This window comes from Cyanistes caeruleus, chromosome 3 (genome assembly GCF_971803275.1).
Source record: "Cyanistes caeruleus chromosome 3, bCyaCae1.hap1.1, whole genome shotgun sequence".
NCBI classification, from domain to species: Eukaryota; Metazoa; Chordata; class Aves; order Passeriformes; family Paridae; genus Cyanistes; species Cyanistes caeruleus.
In genome coordinates, this window is record NC_141703.1 from 51,096,257 (window position 1) to 51,124,186 (window position 27,930).

The 27,930-nt window shown below is 35.0% G+C and overlaps 1 protein-coding gene across 8 annotated transcripts in view; it reads left to right on the top strand.

Moving 5' to 3' along the window:
• DACH1 (dachshund family transcription factor 1) overlaps nt 1-27,930 on the top strand; it is a 353,868-nt gene that overhangs the window by 302,594 nt on the left and 23,344 nt on the right. For 4 of the 8 annotated variants that reach the window (XM_086881091.1, XM_086881093.1, XM_086881096.1 and 1 more), the window contains 5 exons: nt 1,556-1,707; nt 10,196-10,343; nt 14,543-14,686; nt 15,154-15,222; nt 19,166-19,232. In XM_086881091.1, coding sequence (XP_086737217.1) covers nt 1,556-1,707; nt 10,196-10,343; nt 14,543-14,686; nt 15,154-15,222; nt 19,166-19,188 — 536 coding nt within the window. In that variant the 3' untranslated portion in view covers nt 19,189-19,232. The remainder of the gene's footprint in view (nt 1-1,555; nt 1,708-10,195; nt 10,344-14,542; nt 14,687-15,153; nt 15,223-19,165; nt 19,233-27,930) is intronic. The other 4 variants (XM_086881089.1, XM_086881090.1, XM_086881094.1 and 1 more) reach the window with 1 other exon arrangement.

Here is a 27,930-nt window from a genome sequence, read left to right on the forward strand (position 1 = left end):
GTTGTTCTGTGGGAGGACACAGTAGGAAAAGCTATTCCTTTAGCACTGTAAATACTGACCAGCATGACAGAGCTGGTGAGATGAGACAAGAAATCTGCACCTGAGTGTGGTTGATAGAGGTTGCTTCCTCCTGTAGGAATGGTGGTGGGGACTGTTGGAATGAAGCGGGACATTGAGTTATGGATGTCCCATCCTGAGGTCATGAGCACTCTAACCTTCTGTTACTACAGAGGTCAATTTTCATGGTCCTAGACTATATCCACTTAGGAAAATGCATTCAGTCCAAGAGAGAACTCCTTTTAGGCAACTGGGATCAACTTTCAGATACTATTTTAAAGTACCTGATAAAATAAATAGAGAGGTACAACCATAATTAAATAAATAAATAAAAATAAATTTGACTACCCCAAAAGATATATAACTTAAAATGCTCAAAGCCAAAATGAAAAAAAGTGAGTCTGACAAACTCCTTCGTAGTCATATAGCTGTGCAGAATCTACGTGATACCTGGGGTACATTCTGATGTCCTTGCATTGTGCTGAGATACATCAATATGTGTCAGTTAATGACTGAGCCCTTGGTAAGAAGAGTATGTACAGATATATGTGTCTATATGTATAGATAGTTTTCCGTTTGAAGAATTCAGATTAACATCTGGTGCAAAGAAATTGACCTAAATTTCTATATCATATCAACAGTAGCCTAAAAATATTCCAGAAAATAAAAAAAATTACAAATGAGGTTATTGAAGTTTCTATTAATTGTAGGGGGCTTATTTTTTTTTTTCCACTTCTTAATCTGTTCACAGATTATCTGTGAAACTTTAATCTTAGAAGTCTTCAATCTGTGCAAGTTTTTTCCCACTGTGATGTCAGAAGTGATCAGATCTGATTGTTACAAAGATCCCACTGAGGAGTACAGCATTTATTGTTAGAATTCTGTGCTTATAAGAATTAGGCCAGTGATTGTTACTATGCAGTTAATTTCATGTACTGTTCAGAGCATGTTTTAATTGTGGCAATGAGGTGTATTTTCTTGAGGAAAAGTGTATTGAGGAGCTTTTCTTGGTGTTGCAAAATCTTCTGAGCTGTAAGTGAAACCATTAAGAGTGGGAAGGGTTAATTGTATGGGAAGCTTCGTATTCAAATACTTCTCATATACAAAATATATGTCATGCTAGAAAATATTCTATTGTCAATCCAAATAGAACACAAACTAAAATGAGATAATTGGGAAGGTGCCCATAAAGTCAGCCTGAATATATTATCACAAGTATATGTGAGATAATATTTGTTTTAAAAAGATTCTATGGCACTGTAAACTCAGTCTCATTAGAGACTGCATTTAAAAGGCTTATAAAGTTACTCATTAATGTTATCTTGTTGTATCTCCACAGCTTTTTCATTAAAGAAAATTCAGCAGAAAGCATTTTCTCCTGATAGCAGGAACCAATTTGCAATAAATGTTCTGGAAACCACTAGGGAAGCCATTACTGAGGTCTAATAAAAACAGACAAGCGTAACTTGTTCTATATTTTTGTTTCAATCACATACAGATGAGACCCCGCTCTCCACACCAACCGCAAGAGACAGCCTTGACAAACTTTCTCTAACTGGGCATGGGCAACCACTACCTCCAGGTTTTCCATCTCCTTTTCTATTCCCTGATGGATTGTCCTCCATAGAGACCCTTCTGACTAACATCCAGGTAGGCCTTTTTGTAGATCAGCTTAAAGGGATGGAGAGGAGCCAGTTTTGTCTAAATTAATAAAACCATTCTAGCTTAATCAGTTCATAAGATTATTTGGATCAACTAATTTACTGAAACTTTCTTGTAATTTAGGTTTTAAAGGAACCACAGCAAACAAATGAATTTAGAAGCTGTCAGATACAGTACATAAAAATACAGATTGTATATTAAAACACAGCAGAAAAGTCAATATAAATTATATTGGTGTGTTTAACAACATTTGTCTTCAATGCTCTTTTTATTACAGGCTAATGAAATGTATCTTACTGTTTAACTTTATCTCATTTACTAAACAGAGAAAGAGTTCTTTAATAAATAGTTATTTCAAATTGCTAGAGTGGCATGGTGGAAATGATATTTAAAGCTATTTGAAATGTGTCTCCCATAAAAGCGTTTACAAGAAGCACTTATTTTATAAATAAGCTCATTTCACTTAAGGTACTGTCTTTAAAGAATAGACTTCAAAGGGTATTACCGAATTTTATACTGATTTCCTATTTGGTAGTCACAATGTCTGTTGTGTGTACAAATAAAGCTGTGTTCAAATATTATTTATAGCATACACTATGTATAGCTTGAAGCCAAATTGTTAGTGTTTCATATTAGAATTAAGAAAAATTTTTTGTCCACAAATTCAGTTATCTTGTGTTCCCCATATGCACATTTTGCAATGACATGGTTATATACTGCATGCAGAAGCGAAATGACAGTGCCAGAAATAATGCAACCATATTGCATATTCCCAAAAAGCCTTGTTGGGGCAGCTACCAACTTCTAATTTGTCACCATATATTTCCTGCTCATTCCTGCAAACACATAAAATCAATTGTATTCTGTCCAGCAGAGGATATGACGAAGCAGGGCCAAATCCTTCTCGCTTTACTGTCTGAAGCAATCTCATTAAAGTTTATGGCACTTCAGAATTGTATTATGAAAAGTATATGAGCCGTTCATTAGTTGTGTTTTGAGGTCTAACAATGGAAAAATACTGCTATTTAAGAAATAAATATTACTATCTCTGCCTGGTCTGAAAAAGTATATTTATGATTACTTTTTGCAATTTTGGGACTTAGCATCTTAAATATTTCAACCATGAACCAAGATAACTTGATAGCATTCTTGTAACGTATCTGCTGCAATCTGTAAAGATTGTATTTTTTTCTTAAGGCAGAAGTACAGTTAGTACATTTTTAGCTGTGCATACATGTACAGAAAAGTTCTCAGTAATTTTTTTGACAAATGTCTGCACTCAATGTCTCTAGACAGCAACCTAATGAGCAAAGCATTCAGCATCAACAGGTTAGCTAATCTCGTGATTGAATATGAGAGTGCTGCACTACTTCAGGATAAATGACCAGGATTAATTTGCCAAGAATGCCTTCAGTTTTGTTTTACAGAAAATGTGAATGTGAAATTCAGTCATTCCTTTTTTTTTAATACTCTAATCTTACCTGGAATGAAAAGATAAAATAAAAGGCAACATTATAAACAAACCAGAACTTTTTAAATCCTTCTCTTGAAGTGCTTTTGAACATCCTGCTCCTTACCTCGAGATTCTATATCATTACAAATCATCTATTAATATAAAGTGGTGAAACAGAAGTCCTTCTGGATTTTTTCAGTATGTCCCCACATCACAATATATGGTTTTGACAGATTTATAGGAATCCTTTTGTAACAGTATATGAAAAGCATTTTCCTCCCTCTACCCTGCACTAGGTTTAATTTTTATCAGGACAACATTAGAAATCTGCTCATAAAATAAAAAAGAAATAAAATAGTTGATTTTCCTGTCTGTGTAGGAAAAGTTGACTTTAACAGAGGTAAATATCTATATACTATATAATATCAATAGTGACAATTTCATTAATCAATGCCATTTAAAATGGTTTCCATGTTACTATGTCATTGCTATTGCAATGAGAGGTGATTACCCATGCTCACAAATGAGTTAGATACTGTGATGCTGACACTTCCAGAACAGAGTTTTAGGTATTTGATTACAAGTTCAAATTTGTTGAGGCATCTGTGAAAAGAGGCAATTCTGTACCATGGTCCCTGATTGCATTGTAATTTGTGACTTTGCTAGGAAATGCATAAGAGGTACCTGAAACCCATGATGCATTTATTACTTGAATTAGAAGGACTCTTTTCACTGAGTAAATGGCTCCATGCTGTCCTTTGGACCTGATGTGTTTTGCATCCCTTTCAGTAGAGATGTGATTTCTGTGGGGAGGTGGGGCAGTGTGATCCCTCACTGTTCCCTTGTTGCAGCAGTGGAGAAGGTCTAACTTCCTCAAACAGATAGCCAATGGCTTCATGAGTGGATTTGGTAAACACTGCTCTTTTTTTCCCCAGGATCATTCATTCTGAAAATAGGCATGTGGCCTTTCACTGAAGGGGTATATGTCTGCTTGTGAAATGAAAGTCTACATTTTTTGTTAGGTCATGGGTCTGGGGGGCACCCACAACATACCACACATTATGCTGGAGCTAGCCTACATTTTAGGGATGTGATCACCGCAGGAATATACAGGCAAGGAGCTTATGGCTACACCAATGTGCATGGACTTGATGGTGGATGTCTCTGCCATGATCCCTTTCTGAATATCCAGTTGTGTGAGGTGCAGGATCTGGAGGATCTGAATAATACAGACTTTGGGGCCTCCAAAAATCTTGTAGAGACTGCCCTGGTTTAAAATAGAACAGGATTAGGGTGTTGCTTGGGCACTAGGAGCTCTAATTCTGTCCTTTGATATGGTTAAAAGGATCCTAAATCTTGTCAATGGAAAAGTACTTTTTGGGTATGCAAACAAGATTTCTAACTTTTTTAGAAGTTTAAATTTCTAAATTTTGTTATTTGAAAACAAATGTGCTTTAATTCCTGCAGATGCTGATGAGCTCAAGTGAACTTGTTGCTTAACTGTAATTCTGTTTTAGAAGTCTGAGTCATTTTTTAGGCTTGACCTCTGAGCACAAGTGAGTCTCTTTCTTCCATCCATAGTAAAGTTAAATTGATAGCCCCTGATGACAAATTCATAATTTTAGGCAAACATTAAACAACCTATTTACTTCTGCTGTCACCAGTATGTCCTTCTGTATACCATATATATGGGGGTTTTTACTTCTCCATAAATACTCCTTTAAGCAAAATAAAATGTTTAATTATTTGTACTTTTACAGACGAGATAATAACAATATAAAATAAATTGAATAGCATTGTTCTTACTGGGGACTGCTGAAATACAAATAATGACCTCTAAAAATATATAATTAAGAAAATAAACACATTAAAAAAAAGTACTAAGATTGGGAATATATTTTCTTATTTGGATTTATATCTGCACGTCTAAAAGAAAGAGAAAATTAAACTTAAATCAAGTAATATGTCTGTTATTTCACAAAGTGTATTTGTAGATTTCTTCTGGATAAGTGCAGTAGCAGGGAGGATGAAGGGTGGGGGAAAGTGAGTCACAGCAAAATGCTCTTTATGTGCTAGTGAGAAGGCTAAAGATGTCTTCATACTCCTCACATAAGTTTACCTTTTTGAGTCATGGCCTGATTATGCCAAAGTATGTTACAGCCACAGCCTTTCATGATGCTCCAATATTCTTGGGTAACAGTAACATTTTTTAAGCTTTTAGAGTCTGAGTCTCTAGTGTCCGTCAGCTGAATTTTCATTAATATCTAAGAGATTATACAGTTGCACCATGATAGCTGTATTTTTCTATCAAGACTGTATTGTGTTGCAATACTTTTATTGCTAAATATTTTTAAAGAGATACCTAAAATAATTTGCAAGTTTCCCATTGATATTAGTAAAAGCAGTGCATGGTTGCAAACTAAATTCCCCTCTGAAAACAAAGAAAACTACTGGCTTTCCCCTCTGAAAACAAAGAAAACTGCTGTGAGTCTCCTGAACTGTTGTTATCTATGACTAAATACTAAGGGAAAAACACTGCAAACAGTGGATGAAATAAAAATATCCCAGTAAAAAAATCCCAGTTTTACTTCATGTTATCATATCTATCTTCTGCTAAAATTCAAGACAATTATTTTATTTTTCACAGAAAGTATTAATGAAAGTATCATTTATAGTTGTGCAATTTGCCTTTATCTGTGGTAAACTATGCAATCTGAGACATTAAAAATATTGTCTTTCAGGAGTCATCTCTAGAGATGTTCTAACTCTGTTGTCTTGCTCACGGTACTTAGTCACTAGTCAGTTATAAATAGCAGATATTCAAAAATTAGCATGTGAAGTTAGCTAGAATTGTATGTATATATGTTTTTTCCTAGAGCCTTTCACTAGATACTTTTAATGATGGCAGCATACAAATTATATATTTTTTCCTGATTAAAAAGCGAAGCAATGTTATTCCCAAGTGTTTTCACCATGGATAGCTAATACTGCAGAAAGAAGTCCCTGAGCTGTAACCCCCTGGAAGCCAGGAGTTTTGACTAGGAAAACTTCCAAATGTGCATGCCCTGATCATCTAGTTTCCCTTTTTCACTCAGTGTGGGCAATTGTTGGAAACAAGAATATTATGTTCTAGATAGACTATCAAACTAATTAGCAAGGTCATTTTGATGTCACATATAAACACATAGTCAACTAAGTTCTGTTAGGTGGAACACACACTGAAAGATGCAGCCAGAAAGAGCAGGAGCTTCTATACACCTTCCCCTCCACCCCTTTCAAAGTAGGCAACACATTATTCGTGTAATTTAAAAACTGTGACGAGTAATACTGGTTTTAAGACTGAGGTTTGATATGTTTAGTTTCTGTAGGATCATGAGGCTGCCTTTTTATATGATGGTGTTCTCAGAGCAGAGCATGGGAAGAAACTCCCATATCAACTTAGCCTTGTGTTTGGGACAGTTCTAAAGGATTTGTCAGTGAAAAACACTAAAACAAGTACATTAAATAAATCAGACTGCTCTATAAATGCCCAGGGAATAAAATGTCCATTTTTTGACATTACCTTGAAATAAAAATTAAGAGGGACACTGAGAAGAATGGCCTGCCATGCTTAAAGCCAGGTTCCAGTTAGAGCCATACTGTTATTAAAAACAAATCTGAATCTGAGCATGTTCACTGAAATTATCATTATCCAGCTTCCATAACATCTGACCTTCCCTAAAGAGAAATATTTTCTTTTTGTTAATGTCCTTTGTTGCACTGCATTTCCCATTGTCATTGGCAGCATATTGATTTAATACCAGGTTAGAGGATTAGCCATAGCATATACAAGTTTGACATACTGTATTTTATATAATCTTCTACAGCTGATCCACTGGGAGAATTAATAGAATTTCATGCAACCCTGAAATTGCTATTCCTGTTCCAGGGGGCACTGATGATTTTTTAGATGGTGAACTTTTTTTAGTTTTTCTCAGCCACTTCTGCACTGAATAAAGGGAGATATTGAATGTTTCCAGTATTTTTGCATTAGTGCTGTCATTGGCAACAACAGCACTTTTGATATGCATCAGTTTGGCTCTAGTGCAGATTTTTTTTTTTCACATCGGATGCCTACTGATGTGCACTGATTTAACTTCTAAAAATGAAACTTAATTTTGTGTAGCTTATAAGTAGTCCCTAGTGGATCTTGGCTCCAAAAAGCTAATATTTTTCAGACATAATCAGCAGCAATAGGTAATATATTACCATTAGCTATGTTAGCAAGTATAAAAAAAGGAAAGACTGGGGGAGGAAGAGTGGTGCAGAAACTCAATAGAAAATGTAATAATCTTTTAGCAGCTTCGTACTTTGCAGCAGATCTTAATATAAAATTACACACATCAGTGTTACACTCTAGTGTTATTCTCCATGTTTATTCATAATGATTGTTTCATATTTAAAGAACACCAAAATATTGTGTTTTCTCAGCCAAGGACAATAATAGTTTAATAGTAATTTATTTTAAACTGCTACTGATAATACAACCAATCAACACATTAAGTGATGCCAACATTGGCATCTTGCTAAATAATCTCTAGGCTTTGCACCGAGAGTACATCTTTCAAAGATAAGTCAACAAGAGCAATCAGAGCAGAAAATTAGAATTTGGTATCTTAGAATTAAAATACAGCTAAACTAAAGTTTTAATTGGGGTGATCTAAAAGGGCACTTGATGTAATGATCTCTTTCATTTGTTACTAATTGTTTGTTCCTGATGAAGAAGAAACATGTACATGAATGTAGTTGAATTGAGTAAAGATGGCAGCTGCTTTAGTGGCTTGATTTCATTGTTAAATAAGATGGATTTTAAGAATTTGGGAAGACAGTGTTTCCAGCTTTAAACTTACTAGACAATGCACTTTTCATCAACAAATATTTTTCATGTAATTTCTCTTGATCTGGTTTATTTAAGATTTGGATGATTCACATGTTCCAGTAAGTGATGAATAGCAGGAGATTAAAATACTCTGAGTTTAAACATAAGCCAGAAGCAGGTACTGATAAACAACTCCTACTTCAGTTTCTTACCAATTCAAATGCACCAAACACAGGAGAATATGGCCATAGAAAAGAAACAGAATTCAAATTAATATTAACTTCTGAAAAATAGATTGTAAACACTTTCCAAATATTTCACACTGTATTTTGCTTTGCATATGTATGTAGAGCTTTATAGGTAGATTTATTTTTCTCTAATAATCATTCAGGTTTAACATTCAAACCAAAATACCTTTGTGACTTAGCTATTTTACAACAGCAAAATAAAACCACTAAAACTTTAAACATATTTGTGAGGACATTTGTTGTGTCACCATTGTTGCCATATTTCCAAATGGTTCTATTCTTGTTTAGTGAATACCATTTTGCTGACCATCTGGGCCTTGCAGTCAGGTGTTGAGTTCTTTTAGTTTCTGTGGACTTCAATAGATGGAAGTGTAACAGAGCTGCAGAGCATTAAGCTCTGAACAAGATAAGATTTGAGGCAACAATTTAAGAAGTTTGAGGAGTACTGAAAATAACAGGCTCTGAAAACAGAACTAAAAGAGGAGTTTGAAGGATAGAAATTTTACAGCAATAATTGACACTGGGAAGACTAGTGGGATAAATGTTCAGACTAATACTGACAAAAAAATATTTCTTTCTGTTTCTCAAGTATCATTGTACTTGCTTCTTTTTCCATTCTTCTTTGTGAGATATTTTTAAAAAATTGTGAAAAAACATGCAATGCAAAATCCAGTTCAGAAACTGTGGCTGAGGGGTGAGGAAGCTTATTTGGGAGAGGGGCATCATGGTTTTATGTCTGTAGTGCTCAAACCAGGTCTTGAGTGTGACCCTTATATCTGTTAGATGAATGTTTCCCTAGCAGAGCCATTGGGGAGTACTGTTCTGTCTCTCTTGTTGGCATTGTTTTGCTTCATATCAGTAATTAAATCTCTGTTGGGTCAAATTATATCTATGGTTAAGTTATCAGGAGTCTTGCCTAGGATATAGGAGAGTTAGTTTCATATCCATGGAGGTTTATATATGAATATCCATGCTTAATTATCTACTTTATTATGATAGCTTCAGTAGGAAGGATTCGTGTGTAGACCCAAGAGCCTGATGGCCAGGCTTTTGGGAAAGGGAAAAGGATATTTGCATGTTCATTTATTTCAATTTCATTTCTCCTTATATTTTGATGCCCTGTCTTAGTATCCTAACTATCTACTTAATATTATTAATACGCTGTTAGCTGTGCCAGGATAATCCAATTTCCTTGCAAAAGAAGAAGGAAATTTGAAGTTGGAATTCTCAAAAGAATTTTAAAATAATCTGAATTGTTATTTCTTGATACACTAACAACCGAAAGAAAGGTAGAGCTTGCATCAGCCATCTCAGGTCAAGAAATCAAGAGGTGATTGTGCTTTGTTTTTCTGCTGTGAGATAATAGCCATGCACATCAAGGAACAGGCTTGTTAAAACAGAGATGTCTTCCTGCTTTGTGACTGTCCTTTCCTTACTAACCTACTAATAATATACTGATACTCTGGAACCTTAATGATATGTGTACATATTTGAAATTAGTAGTTAATAAACAAGGATGAGGAGCAAGATGGAAAGAATTTAATTTTTTAAATTTTACTTTACCTAATTTCCACTGGCTTGAGTTTGACTAGAGATTGAATTCTGTGTATGATGTGACTGTGAGATTGCCAGTTTTTCTAAAGAGAAGTAAACCTATTCCTGTATTTTTTTAACATGAGTTATATGCACAGTCAGAGTTAAGTTTTCTAAAAAAACCTCTCAGCTTTTTACAGATTTCTGCCCACCTGCCAAAAAGCTAATTCCAGATAAAAATTGCTGTTGTTAATAGGTAACTTTGATCCTGTGACAGAATTATTTTATTTCTAAAATTTAATATCACTATCAAGGAAAAATAACAGTAGTTATTATGTTGACTGTTCTAACATTCTCCAAATATCCAACTTTATCTCTGAACAGGGTCTACTAAAGGTTGCTATAGACAATGCCAGAGCTCAAGAGAAACAGGTCCAACTGGAAAAAACAGAGCTGAAGATGGAGCTCTTCAGGGAACGAGAACTGAGGGAAACACTTGAAAAACAGTTGGCTGTGGAGCAGAAGAACAGAGGTATCTTGATTAAGCAGACATAAACACCTTGTAATTTATTTCCTTAGGAAAATTTTTTTTATCAAACATCCGTGTTTTATCAAAATTTTACCTCCCTTAAATCATATTAGTTCTCAGCTGACTGCAATGAAGGATGTTTTATAATCTGCCTAATTCTGTATAGGATCTTCATGAGACTTGGAGCAAGGACCCTCCTTTTTCTTCAACATTTTTCTTCTCTCAGTAATACAAAAGCAATTATGAATACCCTATGTGCTGTAACAGACCTTCACAGGTTGTGATCATTAGGAAAAGGAATAGCTACTTAATGCAAAGACAATTTTTATCAAATTTAAGAATATACAAGTTTTTAGGAACTCTGCTCTGTTCTTATAGTGCATATTTGGGCAAACCATATGTAATAAATGTAAAGATAGTGATAATATACGAGCTCTTTATAATGCATAGTAGATAAAATACATGTTTGTAGAAGTAACAGTGAAGGTTCTTGAAGCAAAAGCATTAGTAGCATTTGTAGCATTAACATCAGCCCTCTGTAAAGCCTATGCATGTTAGAGATTTTAAAATAATTACATTGATAGTGAAGGTGAGGCAGTTTGAAGTGACTTGCATTAACTATTTGTATTATGAGCATGTTTCCATCTTTATGCGCTCATTTCTCCGTCTCTATGTCTCACCCTTTAATAGTGCCTGACTACTTTGCAAGGACAGCCTCTGGTACTCCCTTACTGTTTAACTCAGACCACAACAAGTCAGATATGTATTTTTTCAGGGCTAGAATTACAACTCTTTTCTTGTCCAGTTTAATTTTTTGGTAACCACCTAAACAGAGAATTCAAGAATGATTGGATTCACAACCAATGTTATGCCTTAAACTAACGTACTAGCAGTAAGTATGCAATGTAATCCTGCTTCATGCCTTGACCCATTAAAGGGAAGGACTATCACATCATTAATTACCCATTTTTAACTTCTGAGAATATATTTTGAAAGACAATTGCTGTTAACAATTATCACACCTGTGCAATGAATCATCCCTTTGTACACAACTTGTCCATTCTGCTCAATCCAATTGTATTACTTACACTTTTAAATGAATTTGGTAAAACCATAAAGAAATGTGGTTAGTCTTCACATCTTTCTCACAACTGCTCAAATGTATGTTCCTTTTTTCCTTGTTGTACAATTACATGCAAAACAGAAAAGGTTTGGTGGGGGGAGCCCATCTGACCTTACTTTAGTTTCGCCATCTACAAATTAAGCGTCTTGCTTTAATGAATAGAAGTTTGCTTTCTGGACAATAACAAAAGAAACTTGCAGAGACTGTTCTCAGATCGGTAGGTGGAGTCAATTTCTCTGTGAAGACTTTTCCCTTTACCTCTGGAGGTCACCTGGTTGACCAGGCTGTGCTAGACACGTGTTTTGAAAAGATAAAATTAAACAAAATGAATTTCACTCAAAGTTGTATATCAGAAAAAAAAATGGGATAATCTTTTTTTGTTCAGGTTACTGAAATAATTTGCAATCTTATTTTTAGCGTGATGCATTACCTGCTTTTGTATTTGCACCCCTCTAATGACAATCTTGCACTGGTAAAGCAGTCAAAGAGGAATGGATTTGAATTGTTAATGGTAGTATGCAGCAAATCAAATATAATGAGGTTGACTATCTCTGCTAGTGGATACTTCTGTATAAAAGAAAGAAAAGTTCAGATTATTCTTTCAAATAGATAGAACTAAGAGAGAAAAAATAAGGCCAGGTTCTAATTATTTTGGAAATTTACTCTTCAATTAAAGGCAGAAGAATACATAGGAGCCTTTACCTACTATTAGTTTTTTCAGATAGCAAGTGTCATGTCTTAAAAAAAGTTTCATATGTCTTAATGGAAGCTTGAGCAAGAAGGGAGAAATGTACCAGGTTCCCTGCTAAGAGATACCATAAGAGAATACTGAAAAACACTTAAAAGCTACAGCATATAAACACAAGCCACTGTGTCACATACAGGTCAAATCCTTTATGTGAAGGGTATCTTCAGCATTAGGCAAAATCTATCTTTTGCTCATCATGTTAATACAAGTCAAATATAATTCTCTTTAGTGGGTATGGATAAGTATTTTTGCCTTTTTTTATGGAGCGTTGGATTCACGGCTGTTACTGTATGTTCTACAGAGCTGCTTATTTACTGTACTGTTTCCTTCCTTCTTTTTAAATTTTCCAATTAGCGATTCCTAAGGCTGTAGGATGTGTCTCATCAACTGGTGAAAGTAGGATAATATCTCTTTTGTGAGCAGCTACACAGTAAGGGTTTGCTAATTCTGGCTCTGACTGCTGTAGTCACATCTACAATGTGTCAGCCATGATGACATTTTAATTCAGAAAGCAACATATGTTTCCTTCTCATTTATTGCAATCACTTTCAAAGTACTTATAATGAAAACATTAAAACCATGCAATGATTCAAAATGTATTTAGTTTAGCCTTTGTATAGATGCTAGATGTTCTTTGATAGTATGAGCTAATTAGCCTGTAAAGTAGTTGGTGTTGTACAAAATGAGAAAGAACCAAAATTCCAAAGTCTTGGATGTAAATTATGTAGTTATTCTGACTACAGGATATGTGCTTATGTTAATTTTGTGCCTGAACAGTTCTGTATAGCAGTGCAAAATATACAAGATCATCTAAAAGGTGGTTCTTCTTAGCATATAAATTAAAGAGCAATAACAATGACAGTTCCCTTTAAAAGTTTCATTATTTGCATTTTGTGAAAGATTCCACCATCGCAGTCTACTGTCCCTGGGGAGTATGAACTGGTGGAAGTATATTTCTGTATTTTCCAGCATTCATTCCTAGGCATATACCAGAGGTTGTTTTGCAGTGAGATACAGGGCAAGATAGATCTTGATATGCAAACCTAACAGTTCCTAGCATCTGGGTATGGTAAGGATAATCCTCTTGGTGCGTATAAAGAATCCTTTAGGGAGGAGTTTACTAGATAATTTTTTAGTTAGTGTCAAAATAACAGAATCTTCTGGAAGGGATTATGCAGGAAGGTCTTAGGACAAAAAGCTTTTTACATGAACATTCATGAAAACCCTAAATGTTCTATTTAAGAACGGTTGGTGTGGGGAGGGGGAGATGATGCTATGCCTTACAACTTTACATGATTGATTCAGAGGCCCACTTTCATTTTAATGGTTGACATTACCCTTTTCCATCAGGAGCACAACTTGTAATATGTTCCTCTAGTTAGGGATCCTGCAAGTCTTAGCATTTTGGTTGTAAGTCACTGGTAACATAGAAAAGAAAATTGTGATAGAGTGAAGATGAATACTGGACTTGCCATCCTTTTCCTACAGAGTTTAAGCGGAAGAGATTCAAGGAAAACATTTTGTCTAAATAAGGACTTTGTATATTTAATTTCAAAATGCTCATTTCTCTGCTAATATTTTCCCTCACATTTAGCAAAGCATAGTAATATTTACTTGACTGGAGGATCCAGCACCATAAAGGATTTTCTGTGAGTTCTTCAGGGTTAGATGGCTGATGGGACAGGCACCAACAGAAAGCAAGAAAGACAAAAGGGAAATGTGGAAAAGAAGTAAATATGGGGAAGAGACCAGGCACCAAGAGGTCAGATGGTTTGCAGGAAGCAGAGCTTAAAGGGAAGTTAGAAGTCTCAGGGCCTTTCCCCAAGAAATGAGAACCAGAGCAGGGTGGGGGCTGCCCAGGACCCAGGCTGACAGATCCCCCTCTTATATAAGAGAAGCTGCAGGGAGGCAAAAACTTCATCACCATGTATCTATTTATTGTGCTATGGGAAATATAAATGGTGAAATTAATTCTGAAAACCCCTTCACCTCCAGAGACAGGGGCTTATCTATGTCAGATGATTCAAAAAGCACATTCCATTGCTAGTTTCTGAGGTTTTCTGATTCAGAAATTCAGATTCTCAGCTGTTTATTAAAAAAAAAAAAAAAAAAAAAAAAGGCATTGCTTGATACCACATATAGTTTTACATATAGAACAGTAGCTTTTAGATTATTCCAAGATGATTCCAAAGAATTTCAAGTAATTTAATGGTAATTGTGTAATTAATCAGTTTATATGAACATAGTGTTTCTCAGGACCCTTGATAGGTCATTGTGCAGGCAAGTTTCAGATCCAAACTGGAGTACACTGATGTTATTTTGTTTTCACAGCAATAATTCAGAAAAGGCTAAAGAAGGAAAAGAAGGCAAAGAGGAAATTGCAGGAAGCACTTGAATTTGAGACTAAACGACGAGAGCAAGCAGAACAAACACTGAAACAGGCAGCTTCAACAGATAGTCTCAGGGTCCTAAATGGTAAGAAGCCAATTTTTGCCTCTGTGTCATTAACTTTCAATTTAAGTGCCAAAAGAATCTTGTTATATTGAAAATTTATAACATGATGGAAAGGGAAAAAATAGAAAATCTCTTTTATTTCCTTCGTTCAAGTGATACCTCTCTCTTTATTGCTTTGTTACTTTATATAGTAGGTGCAAATAAAGTCACTGGAGAGAATGTTCAAACTAGGACAATTTTATATTATTAGCTTGAGAAGTCAATTTTTTTCTTCCTTTTTCTTTCCCCACATTTATGCTTGAGAAATCTATTGCTCATTAATCTTCCCAGTCTAACAAAAAATTGTCCTGGCCTCCAGTCATTGTTCAACATTAAAAACACTGACAAAGGTTGATTGTATTGTAATTCAGCATTGGAGTAACAGGTTGTAAAAAGGGCTATAAGAATCAAATGAAATATGTGTCAGTCTTACCTTTCTATGTTTCTAGACTCTCTGACCCCAGAGATAGAAGCTGACCGCAGCGGGGGCAGAACAGATGCTGAAAGGACAATACAAGGTAGGAATTTGCAAAAGGCTATAAATCTAGATCTTGCTATATGAGTTTTTCCTCAGCTTTAGACTGCTATTCAAGCATGTAGCCTACCATCTGGGCCACATCAAAACAAGTTCAAACAAGGTCAAGTTCATCTTGCTTGTTTATAAGAGAGAATACATTCTGTGCTGATAGATTTTCTTTAAATTAATAGGTCATTTCTGTTTATACAGAGCAATTAAAGAAGAATAATTAACTTGAAACAATATTGGGTTGAATCTCAGACATGCTGAATGCAGTTTTTGTGAATATGTGTAGTTTGATTAAAGTTAATAACGTTTTTAAAGGTGTATTCGAAACACCTTGAGCCTTTTAACTGTACAAATGGCTAAACCTAATGGGTAACATTCAAGGCATGATGAGAATTTCTTAGCTAATAGTCAGTAGCAGTTACTGAAAGGTGTGTTTCAATAAGCTACTCTGAGCATTAACAATAAATAAGCTGTTTATTCTCATCTTGGATTTTTCATTTACCACATCCCATTATTTACATTTTAATAAAACAAATCTGCTGAGTTAATTTATACATGAAATACTAAAGAGAGCCATATTACTTCCCTGGTGAATCTAAATGTACATATACATTGCAAACATCAAGATATTAGTAAAGAGCAAATTTTGAAGATAGTATTTATATTATAATATCTATTCTTATCAACAGGCTAAATCTACCTACATGAATACTAAGCAATAAAAATAGCAATTGTTTTCAATGGTAAATGAAGGTGCATTTTTCAGAGACAAGCCTAAAAGGATTAGCTCCAGTAATCACACTCAATTGCCTTTATTTTGCATTTTGAAGTCAATCATCCTAACAGTATCATTTGACATCTTCTGTGTGTTATTTAATCACATTTTCTAACTTGCAAGGAGTTGTTACTTGTGTGCCACAAGGAGGCTGTAACAACAGAATAAAAAAGTCAAGAAGCTTTTAACGGCTTGAGCATATAAACAAATATCAAAAATGCAGTAAGTTCTTATGAAAGACAAACACACAAATATATAAACAAAGACATTTAAAGCAAGTAATGTCTGCAAAGTCAACAACACAGAAGTTGGAATATGCCAGATTAAATGTTGCCTGGGAAGTGAATACATGTTATGAGGTCTTTTACCCCAGAATCCTGCCTTCCTTCCTGTAAAACTTACACATTATTCACAGCACCATTTGATAGAATTAATTTTGTAAGAATTCAGCCATTATTTCATTTTGTTATAATTCAGACATTTCTTTACCTCTTTTGATTCTATAACAGACTTCTAATTTCTTAGGAGACCATGCTGCTGCACCGGTTGCTGCAGTACTTGCACTCATTGCAAACATTAATTGCTCCATCTTCAGAGCATTCTTGAAAGGAAATGAAATTTGGAGTATCCCAATTTGATAGCTGGGAAACAGAGTCAAATACAGATTACGATGACATATTGCTTAACTGTCAAGAATCAAGGACCTAATTTTTCAGGATAATTTGCATTTTTGGCAGAAGCATTCAGGTGTAATCAAATCACTGTTCCTGTTGAATTCAGTCTTGCTCATAGGCTGAAATATCAAGTTGGATATTTATAATAGGAGTAATACAAATTTGAAAGCATGTATTCTAAAGGATTTTTCCCAAACTATATAGGACCAGCACTTCAGCTTTTGAACAATGATTATGCATTCTTTCCCAGCTAGCCTCTGCTCATTTAATGTATTTCCATTTTTGCAATAAGTGAAATCAAGGATTTGCAGAAGACATTCTCAGTAATGACTTTTCCTTGATTCATCTGTCCAAGGTCATGCACATTAAAAACAAAATTAAAATCCACAGATGATTATTTAGTTCAAGACTGGACCATGATATTTTCTGATTGTGATATTAAATCATATTGCAAAGGCAAAATTAAGGCAACCTTAATTCTGACATTTCCTATATCTACTTTGCACTCTCAATATATAACTAAAGCAGAGGGTTTTAAGGAAGAGGAAAGAAGAAGCAAGAAATACAGTTCTCATGTCTTACAGTTTAATGTATTCAGCTCAATCATCATACAGAAGTTCAGAACTTTTAGATCTACTGCAATTTGTAACCCTACAGCTCAAGGAGGGTTCCTAACTGTAGGAACATATTGTTAGTGTAAATCAGTCATTATAGGGTGACAGGCTTCAGAAATAGTTCAAGAAACAGTTAATAGACAGATCATGCCAAATGTCAAGACTCTTTGTGTTCATTTGCAATATTGGAAGGAGGATTTCCTTTCACAGTAAACTCCCTTTTCTCTGTGTCCCCCTTGCTATGTGTCCCTTTGTTCCAGTTCCTTCTTCGGTCCTCCTCCTCCCTCCAATCCCATCTTTTGTCAATTGCTAATCTGACTATTTTCCTTGCTCTACATTACATTGCTCTTCTTTTTTCCCAACTTCACATTCTTCCAGCATTCACTTCTGAACTTAGTTTCATGCCACTCTGTTTATTTCCTTAATTACAAACTCTCTCTCTCCGTGACCCCCCAGCCCCCTGGCTCTGTCTGACCTTTCCTGTTGCCTCCTCTCCTTACCCAGTCGTTGTAAGAGCTGCACTGACGTTCCCTGTTACCAGCCTTCCCTGTTGCAAACCACATCTCCATCCCTAGTGTTTGCTTCCCCCATCTCCCCAGTCAGGCTCATGTTCCCTACTGGTTTCAGTTCATTGCTGTTTCTTTTTGTGTACCTGTCTGGAAATCAGGGACAGAAGCACTGAGAGGATTCAGTTCCAATTTCAGTATTTAGCATGACAATTGTAGGCAGGAGTGAGGAGAAAGAATTGCAGAACCACTTCATTCCTGCAGCACAGGAGCATAAAGCACACTCAGTACAGATGGGGCCCTTTACCTGCAAAACTCTACAAAAGCTTTCCAATAGTTGAAACATTTTCTAGTACTTTCTTGGATTTTGTTTGGGGCAACAAAGACCATATTGTCACAAGTATACAAATTTCAGTTGTGTCCTTACATTTTATTTGTAAATGATATTTTGTATACTTTGGTATGCACTACAGAAGAAATTATATTCTATTATTCTATATAAAGTATATTCCTTAAATAAAAATATAATAATATAATACCACCTCTTGCATCTTTCAGAGTCTGGGAAAAAAATACTTTCTAGGGAATTACTTTCTTACTCCTCTCAAAAACATATGTGACTCTTAGTATCTAAGCATGCCTGGGGTAATAGTCTTTTTAACCACAATCATTTTTCAATTTACTGTGTTAAGCATGCTATGTAGTTCTATAACTAAGCAAACAAAGGTAGGAAATCTGTAGTGCTCTGTAGGGAAGTGATATAATTGAAATTAAAAGTGTAATTTCAGCATTTAAGAAAATATTATGCAAGAAAATCATAATTAAAACTAAAGATTTTGTTTACTATTTATTATTAATAAATGGATACTTGTCAACTTGAAGTTATATCTAATGTTGCTATTTTTAAGTATCACTTTGAAGAGTAAGGAATAGAACTAATTTAAGCATAGAAGATAATTGCATTTGTCAATAAAGGGGTATGTTCTGTTCTATTTTTTCATCGTGTAGCACTCATTTAGATTCACTTTTAGTGCATGTGAAGTCTTTTGTAAAATGGGAGCAATAATAAAAAGGAATTTGAATACAAGACTATAAAAAGAATCAATGCAGGGTATTTTAGGATTGTGTTTGAGTTTTTTAAATACTGAGTAGATAACAGTTTGCTGCAATATCCATAAAATGTTGACAAATAACCATAATAAATAATTCAAATTTGGGTCTCAGATGTACTTATGTATTTTTTTGAGCGATAGAAAGAGATACTAAGCTATTAGGAACTGGTGAAGACACTGGTTTGAAATGTTTTCTTTGCTTCTGTTTTAAATAATAATAAAGCAGATTATCCTCTTCTCCATACATATTGTAGGTTCACTAGATGCCTATGCCTAGCTCCCAATCCGGTTTCCCAAGACCCCCTCATCCCACACAAAAAGGTACCATACAAAGATAATGTTTGACTTTTATATACTGTTTTGTTAAGAGACCTCTTACTAAGCACTAGAACAATGACATTTACTGCCGCTTTTACTTCCTTATTTCCATTGATTTTTTTCTTTCACCATCTGGTTACTTACCATGTATTTGCCTGCCTACATTATTACATTTTCTTTTCATCTATATATCCCACATTCCCAATTTTCTATCTCCCAGTAGTTTCCCTCTCAAGTCCTGTACCTTCATTTTCATTCTATTTAAACAGCAGTCGCTTTTCACATTATCTAAAATCCTCTTACAGTATTCTAGTTCTGCACCATCTTCACCATTGACCATTCTTTCCTTGTCATGTTTCTGTCATGTGTTCCTTTCCCAAATTGCTCACAAATGATTTTGTGCTTTTGTCCCAAAGCTATCCTGGTAAGAAGAGAAAGATTAATCAAATTTTCCCTCTTTCATGCTGCTATTTTTTTTTCTTTTTCATTTATTTCAAACTTACTAGCAATTGTCTCAGCTTGTACCTTTTTCTGCTTTCTTCAAAAAAATTTCCAATTTCTGTATGCCATCATTCTAGCTGCTCCTGAAATCAGCTCCATCATTTTCTTCTGTGTCTTCTTACCCTGCTCAGTTCCCTGAATTCTCAGGTCTATCTGGTTTTTTACCCCAAATGTTTGTTTTTGTTTGCAAGAGGCCCTTTGCATTTTCTATGTTCTCAAAGTTCTTCCGTCCTGCTCACTCTCAATCAGTTTTTTCCTCAGCTATGCATTCTCCTCTAGCAGAAAATTTATCCTCATTGTCCACTGGTCAATTTTTCACATCCTAGTTCCTTATTCTGCTGCAAATATTATATTTTTTCTTTTAGCACATTATCAGCCTTTCTCCAGATGTGTCTGTTATCTACTCTCCCTGTCCCTTAGCAAAATGTACTTACCCTTTCGAAGCCCTTTCCCATCAAGATCTTCTCTTTGGTTTTTCGCCTCTTCTCTAGGCTCATATTAACAATTCAGTGAAGTGTAATGCGAAGTGGCTTCAGATTATACCTTCCTAGGTTAAAAAGAAGACCCACTCAACTACCGTGCACACAAAACCTTCCAGGGCCATCTGTCTTTTTCCCCTCCTAGAAAGGACAAGGCAGGAAATAGAGATGTTTGAAGGCTACTGAACAAGAGCAAGAAAGAAATTATGATTTTACTTTTCCCATTGCAAGTGTGAATTTTTCTGCCCAAATATTAGGGGAAAGCTTCCCTGCAGTTGCTCTCCACATTAATAAAAATTGCTTTTATACAGCTTTAGTCATTTGCCCTTAAACCTAACCTGTTTTTGCATTGGTTTGAAACTTGTTTAATATATTTTTGAACAAGCAAAATCCACATAATAATTTCAGCAACTGATAGTCCTTGATTCTTTCTTGTTATATTTGTTTGAAAAAAGAGTATTTGAAGGACTTCCACAATGTAATGGAACTTTTGGTGGTTATGTTAAGCTACTGCACATGGTTCTATTTCTGATATATAAATCTTGGACAAAAGTGTGTGGAGGTATGTGATGATATTTTTTATGAGATCAAAAGCTTTATTGGAAAAGGCCATTATCAAGGCTGTGAAGTCAAGCATTCCAAAATTAGGAAATGGTAAGAGTTAAGATTGTCTTCTGCACCTTTGTTCAACTGTCTTTGTGTATGTGTCATGATACAATCTTTAATTATATGATTAGATACTGTATTTTTCACAGTATCTTGTCTCATTCAGTACAGGGGACAAAAATACAGGTGAATAAAGGGATATCTATGCAATATCTTCTTCATCTTCAGTGGTCAGTGTGTCTTCTAATGCTTTATATAATACTTGGTTTATATATAATATTTCCATAATTAGACATCATGCGTTACAGAAAAGTTTTAAATTATTATCTAAATTTCTTCCATATATTAAATCTTACTTTTGTCATTTCCTAACAGCTGAGGGCTTTGCATCACTAATGTCCTAGGTGACCATTCCCTTTATCTTCTTAGCAAGTGAACTACAAAGTCAGAAGTTTCACTGTCAGACAACATCTGAAAACCATATGGACTTGAATCCTAAGATTCACAGTGATAAAGCTAACCAAGCAACTGATAAACTGTAATATCCTAATATGAGCAATGTGGCCTAAGGAATGACTGTTTTGCTATGGCATTTTTACAGATACTTGCTGAGATTAAAGAAATTCACAGGACACATTTTGTACTCTTGGGCAAAGAGTCTTCCTTTCATTTTTCTTGCAACCTGTATCACCTCTTAACTATGTTTCCATCAAGCTTTCTTTTTCTTGGTTCTCCCTCTTTCCTGGGTTTTCTATCAATCTTAATAACAACTTTCAAGTTTTCTGATTTCTTTCTTGACCCTTTTTTCCTCACACCTTTCAGTGCATTTCTTTTTATATCCAGTCATAATTGCAGACCCTAAAATTTTGACTTCTTCTGCCTAATATCCTTGTTAATCAAGATCTGGATGTCTTCAGACACTGACTCATAACATTCTATCTGTATGCCACTTAGTCACTGATTTTTCCCTCTAAGAAACCTCAGAGTTCTCTCTCTAAGAAACCTCATGTGACTTTACTTGATCTTCTTGCCCTATCTGTATTCTGCCTCCCCTCTTTCCTTCTATTCTCAATCACTTGTCAACAGACAAGGTTCTGTTCTTGTCTATTAATGCAAATAATTCAGTCCCCCAACTTCAGTCTCAGTTATTGTCAGCCAATCATTTTTAGTACTTTATTTCACAGTGTCTTTATTTCACAGTGCCCTGGTTTCTGTGTTCTATGTATGTATTTAGCCAATCTCAGTCACCCCCCAGTCACATTTTCTGTCCTTATTTCCAATTCCGATCACATCAGACTTCTTGTCCTAATTTCTATAAATCTTGAGTATTTTTATGAGTTCATGTTTGTAGACTTAGAGAAGATTACTGGTGGCTGCTAATCGTAGATAGGTGCAGGGCTTCTCTCAAATTAACTAATGATTTTTTAAAAATAGTTTTCAATATCAATATCAATGACAGAACATTTGTTTCTTTTCTAGGGACATCAGTGTTCTTTGCAGCACATTTAACTAAGATGTCTTCTCTTTAGTCTTTTCTTCATTTATTTTCTGCATGATATTGACTGTGATGACCAGTTCTAAGTACATTTCTTTTATAATGCATCCTTCTCGTAGAGCTTCTATCTCCTGTCTCTGCATTTCTGTCTGTTCCTTTCCACGTCCCCCTTTATCAAAAGAAATTTCATTTACATCCATAGCTGCCTGAAGATGAGGTCACCCATCTGTATAATGCCATGTAAAACAATGGCCATATGTTCTCTGAAGTATTAATTGATTAAACCTAAGGAAAGCACCTGATTCTTTATACATTTTAACAAGATTTTTCTTACTTTTTTTTTTTTTTTTTTCTTATTAAAACTTCTGGAGCTGCTAAATGTCTTTTCATGTATACCAACTTGTAAATTCTGCATTTTTATTCAATTGAAACTTGGTCATCAGTTATTCTGGTTTTATCACCACATAGTAAGTACTATGGATTTGTTGTTACTCATTTATTATTGCATGGGACTTCTAGCAGAAAGGTGCTTAGGTTTAGTATAGAGTCAGAATTCTCAAATGAGTGTATCAGGTCATTTGCACAATGAAAATACATTTTCATTTTCCCGTGTGACATTCCATCTTCTCTGTCGACCCATTTCAACATCGTTTCAGCTTCCCCTCTGTTGTTGCTTTCTCATTTTCCTTCCACCTCTGTTTCACCTCCTCCCCTGCCAAGTACTACTTCTGAATATCCCAAATATTTCTTAATATGTCACTTCCTTGACCTGCAAGGCAGCGTGTGTGTGTGTGTGTGTGTATGATCTGGAGCCATGTGGCTGCTGGTTGACCAGGTGGCTGACTAAGATGCACATGCATTCTGAGGGATCAGTGACAAGCCAGGAGATATACATTTTCTGCTGGACATCTTGTTGCTGCCTCTTGGCAGCTGGGCAAATCAAACAGTACATGATGCTTCTCAGCAGCTGAAGGGCCAAACAAATGGTTTCTCAAACTGCAAGAGACCCACGGGCCACCTGTTGTGCAGGCCCGCTATAAAGGTTGAACATTTCAGCAGGGAAAAGAAGTCAGGAGCTGGAAACAAAGCTGTCAGAAGCCTGGAAGGCAAAGGGATTTTTTTTTCTAGATATGTTGAATAACTGCCCAAGGAAACATCTGCTACTTAGCTAGGCTGTTTATGGAAACAAACAGCTGACTATTCTAGACCCATAGAAATATAAAAAGGTTCTGTGAAGCAGCAATGACAAAACAGTGGACTGACTTGTTTGGATATGAACATTTCTGCAATTTTTAGGCCACTTAGCCTGTTATTTCATTTAGGCCAGTTTAAAAAAAAACAAAACAAAAAAACCTGCAAAAACCCAAACAAATAAAAAAAAAACACTAAAAAACAACAACCAAAAAAAACCACCAAAAGAACCAAACAAAGAATCTAATCATTTCCATTTAATTTGTCAGTAAAAATTCTTTTTTTCAGCTTAGGAGTCAAGAAGCACTTGAAGGTCTGCCAATGTGAAATAACATGTCTTCTGAAAATGTGACTTTCAGCAGTCTGACAGATAGATTTTGCATTTTTCTTTTTACCTGTCTGATTTTCAGCTTTCTTCCTAAAGTTTTTCCACTTTTAATCTTTCCAAAGATCAATAAGACATCTGGTTTCAGTCGCTACAGTATTGGTTAACTGCAGGCATAAGACCAGACTGTCTCTGTATTGTGACTGTTCTCCTTTGGGTTATTCTAGAACCTCTCTAGGTAAGAGTAGTGATTTGAGCTAACAAACATGTGGAAGAAACGACAGAATGGAGCAAAGCCATTGTAGTGGCTTACCGGGGAGTGATATCTGCTGGTTTGTTATTGATCCTTCTCTGCATGCCAGAGTGTGTCAAACAAATTGATGCATTTGTGAAAACGTATGCACATGCACTGTTCAATTATAGAAGCTAAAGGATAGTGTGTTTTCTGCATTGCTCTTCTCTTTTGTCTTTCTTACGCTCAAAAGAAAATTTATTTTCAAACCTAGTTATGGTCTTAAGGGTGAGACACTGTTAGACTATTAGTGTCTAACCCTCAGTGACAATTAGTGAAGCTCCCTTACTAACTCTTTTTGGATAGTCTACCTACTTTATTTTTGGTCAGTCTTCATAATATATTTGCTGGTTCAACACTGTTCTTATTTGCAGTAACATAATGCTTCATTTTCCTTCTGATTAGTGCCTTAAACTTCAGCTGCTTTTTGACTTCACTGTGTAACACCTTGTATTAATGTCAGGGTCATGCACTTATTATTCATGTGAACAGTGCTATTCACTTCAATGAAATTATATACATAATAATAAATAACAACATTAATCTGTGTGTACCACCTTGAATTTCATTACTGTTGCAGAAGATATATCTCTGAAAATAGGTTCTCTTGATTTTTATACATTTTAGAAAGAGCTTGGCTCTCTCTATGCACACTAATTTAAATATTTATTTTATTTCTCCTAAACCTTACTAGTTTTACCAGCTCACAAGTTTTCAAGACTTGATTTAGTGATTTTTCTGGCTTGGCAAACTGTACAATGTAGTTTAGCTTTTAAACCTGGATTCTATAGCAGACATTTAAAATGTCTCTTGCTAGTTCATCTGTCTTTTACTGTTGATACTGGAATACTCAATGAGGAAACAGACGTTAAAGATTTATTTTGTTTCATATTTCATTGACCATGGATAAATACTGAAATTATCTACTGTGCATGCAAACCAAACAGCAATAAGTATGTTCCCTATCCCCCTGCCCAGGAGTCAGCACTTTGGCAGGTTTTCAACCCAAACTAATCAATTAAAAACAACATTGATTAACTTAAACAGAAGGTGATATTGATTGCAGGCAGTAACCTATAAATAGACAATTGTTTCATAGTGTTCATAGGTCATTGTTAGCTACACCTTTAAACTTCAAGGTACATAATCCTGTTATCTATCACCCAAAAACAAAGAAGGGGCACAGAGTGAATATACAATTACATATATGTTGCAAAGTTCTGTTATTCAACTTTCATTCAACACTTACACTCTTACATAAAATTTTTCACATTTTATTTGAAATTGCTGTCTATTTCAATTAACATCTCATTTTATAGCTGTATATATATGAAGCTGATGGAATCAAATATGTTCCTGACTTTTCTACTGAGATGAATGGTCAATCAATCAGATTTTCTTCCAAAAATGGTGCTTTTTAAAGAATGGTTCACTTTTAAAGAAACTATGTAAAATTAGTGATTAAGCATGAACAGTCAAGTGGGAAAATTCAGGACAATAAGAATATTAAAAAAAACCCATACTGTGCTCCAGAGGTTAGTAAGACTTCATATAGAATTGTTTTGACTTTCATTTTCATTCATCCTACATGTTCATCTTATTCAAAGAGGGAAGGGTAGGATGGATGAATTCTTACCTAACAGGCTTCTGAGGTCACCCTGGTTGTCTTACCACCTGGGAATGATGGGCACTGCAAGGCACCATACTAGATATTTTCCATAAGTACTCTGTTCCCTTCATCTTCTCCCTCAGAAGATGACTGAAACCTGTGCAGGCAGGTAGAACTCCAGCATAGTCTCATCAGCTAAAAATTAAATAACATTTTCCCTTTTAGACAAAGAGCTGAAAAGTCTTGATTTTTTTATAAACCAGGATGAAAAATTGATTAAAACAACATTATTTCAGTGAAACGGTGTTTCTGTAGCCTACAGGTATAAATAATGTGGATTTTTAGTTCATTCACTACTGAACTATAATCCTGAATGTTCTGAGGCTGGTTGAGGAGCTGGATCTACTGGCTGTGAGCTTTTTATCAGTATTTGCCTATACAGTGTGTAGACAGCTATCTCTTTTTCTTATTTTTTTTCCCTCTGCCACATTTCCTACATTATAGACAAGTTCTGGAAAGTGACACTGCACCATGTTAAGATATGTCATAAAGAGGATTGTTTCTTGGCATTAGTTTTTTAAACTCTATAAAAAATTTAAAATTTCCTGATGTTTGTGTATTATATCCATATAAAGGATTTTCATCTGTCAGTATTAGTGTTACATTCTTTTAAATCCTTAAGACCTCACCATCAACAGATGTCAAAATATTAAATGACTAGAGATTTTTCTAATAGTTGTACTTCCCCTGTGACTTGTGTGAAGGATGAGGAAGACAACTCTTACACCAAAATAACAGTAATAAAGTAAATACTTTTCAATTCTTCTAAAAGTACTGTGCTTTGGAGAGCTAGTAATGTAGACCAGTAGCCAGCAAATCACTTTATCCTTTTAGCTCACATAGGGGAAAATCTATTAGACAGGTGTCTAGAATCCACATGTCCTTCCTGAAGGGTGCTACAGCTTGAGTAGGTAAAAAGAAGCATCCAATCCAGATTAGATTTCAAATCTTGAATTTCAAGTTCAATGAGACTTAAACCATCAAATATGAATGGTCACCATCCTATACAGTGGCCTTTTTTTGACTATCAGCCACCATCTGCATCAAAGAAGAAAAAAATTCTAATCAAGCCGTGTGAGCTAATCTACCAAGGAAAGTCATAATCAATTTTCTATCTTATCCCTGCATCTCTGAAACTCTGAAATGAGGTTTTCAGAAGAAGTTAAGATATTCTTATCTTAACATTAATTCTCATGCTATGGTTGTCCACAAGTTGATGACATGCTATTTGAGATGCTGCAGTGCATCTGAGATATCTGCAATCATGCCTCCAGAAGATCCAGGCCTTTCTGGAGCAGCAGCTGAAAGCAGCCTTAAAGGATGTGTAAGTCTGATTCCAATCATAGCAGATGTTGAGGCAACCCCTTTTGCTCATTTAAAATGCCTTTGAATATATGACATCCTACACTTGGGTTATATTCAATGGAAATTCATAGTTTATTGTATATATTGAGTAAAAATATATTTATCGCTGTTTTAATTCCAAAGAGAAGGCCTATGCCACTCCTATCATTTTTACACACAAACATTCATGATATAATTTCTCTAGATCTTACTCTCCTGTTATTTGGGGACTAGTTTGTATTTAACAGAGCATTTGACTGAAATAGGAAGAAGTCAAATAGGGACTAAAAGTAGTGGGTGTTTTTTTAATTATTTTTAAAGAATTCCAAACTGACTGACTTTCAAAAAGATCTGATAATATTTACCATGTATGCCTCAAAATCAGTTCTTTGGAGAAATAGGTAAACAGAAAAAATCAATAAATGCTCCTGGATATGGCAGCCCTGAACTTTGCTAATGTGTCTTAGCATATTCTAGTACTTTCTCTGTTCTTTGGGACATCTTTGACTTATATCTGTTCATTTAATACTGAATTCTTTTCATAGCTGCCTCCTTTTTCTTTTTGATTTGAAATAATTCATTTTGGTCATGAAAGCTTGCAAAAGTAATCATATTTAAAAAGGAGCTAAAGAAGCAAATTGGTCTTTAGCAGAAATTCAGCAGAATGTACTTATTAAGAGGGTGTAATCCTTTTCAACTGCTAGTGTAAATAAGTGTATTGAAACAAAACAAAATTAGGCATCAAGCTGAAGGAAAGCATGTTTGTGCATAATAGTTCTGAAAAACTATTTAAGGACAT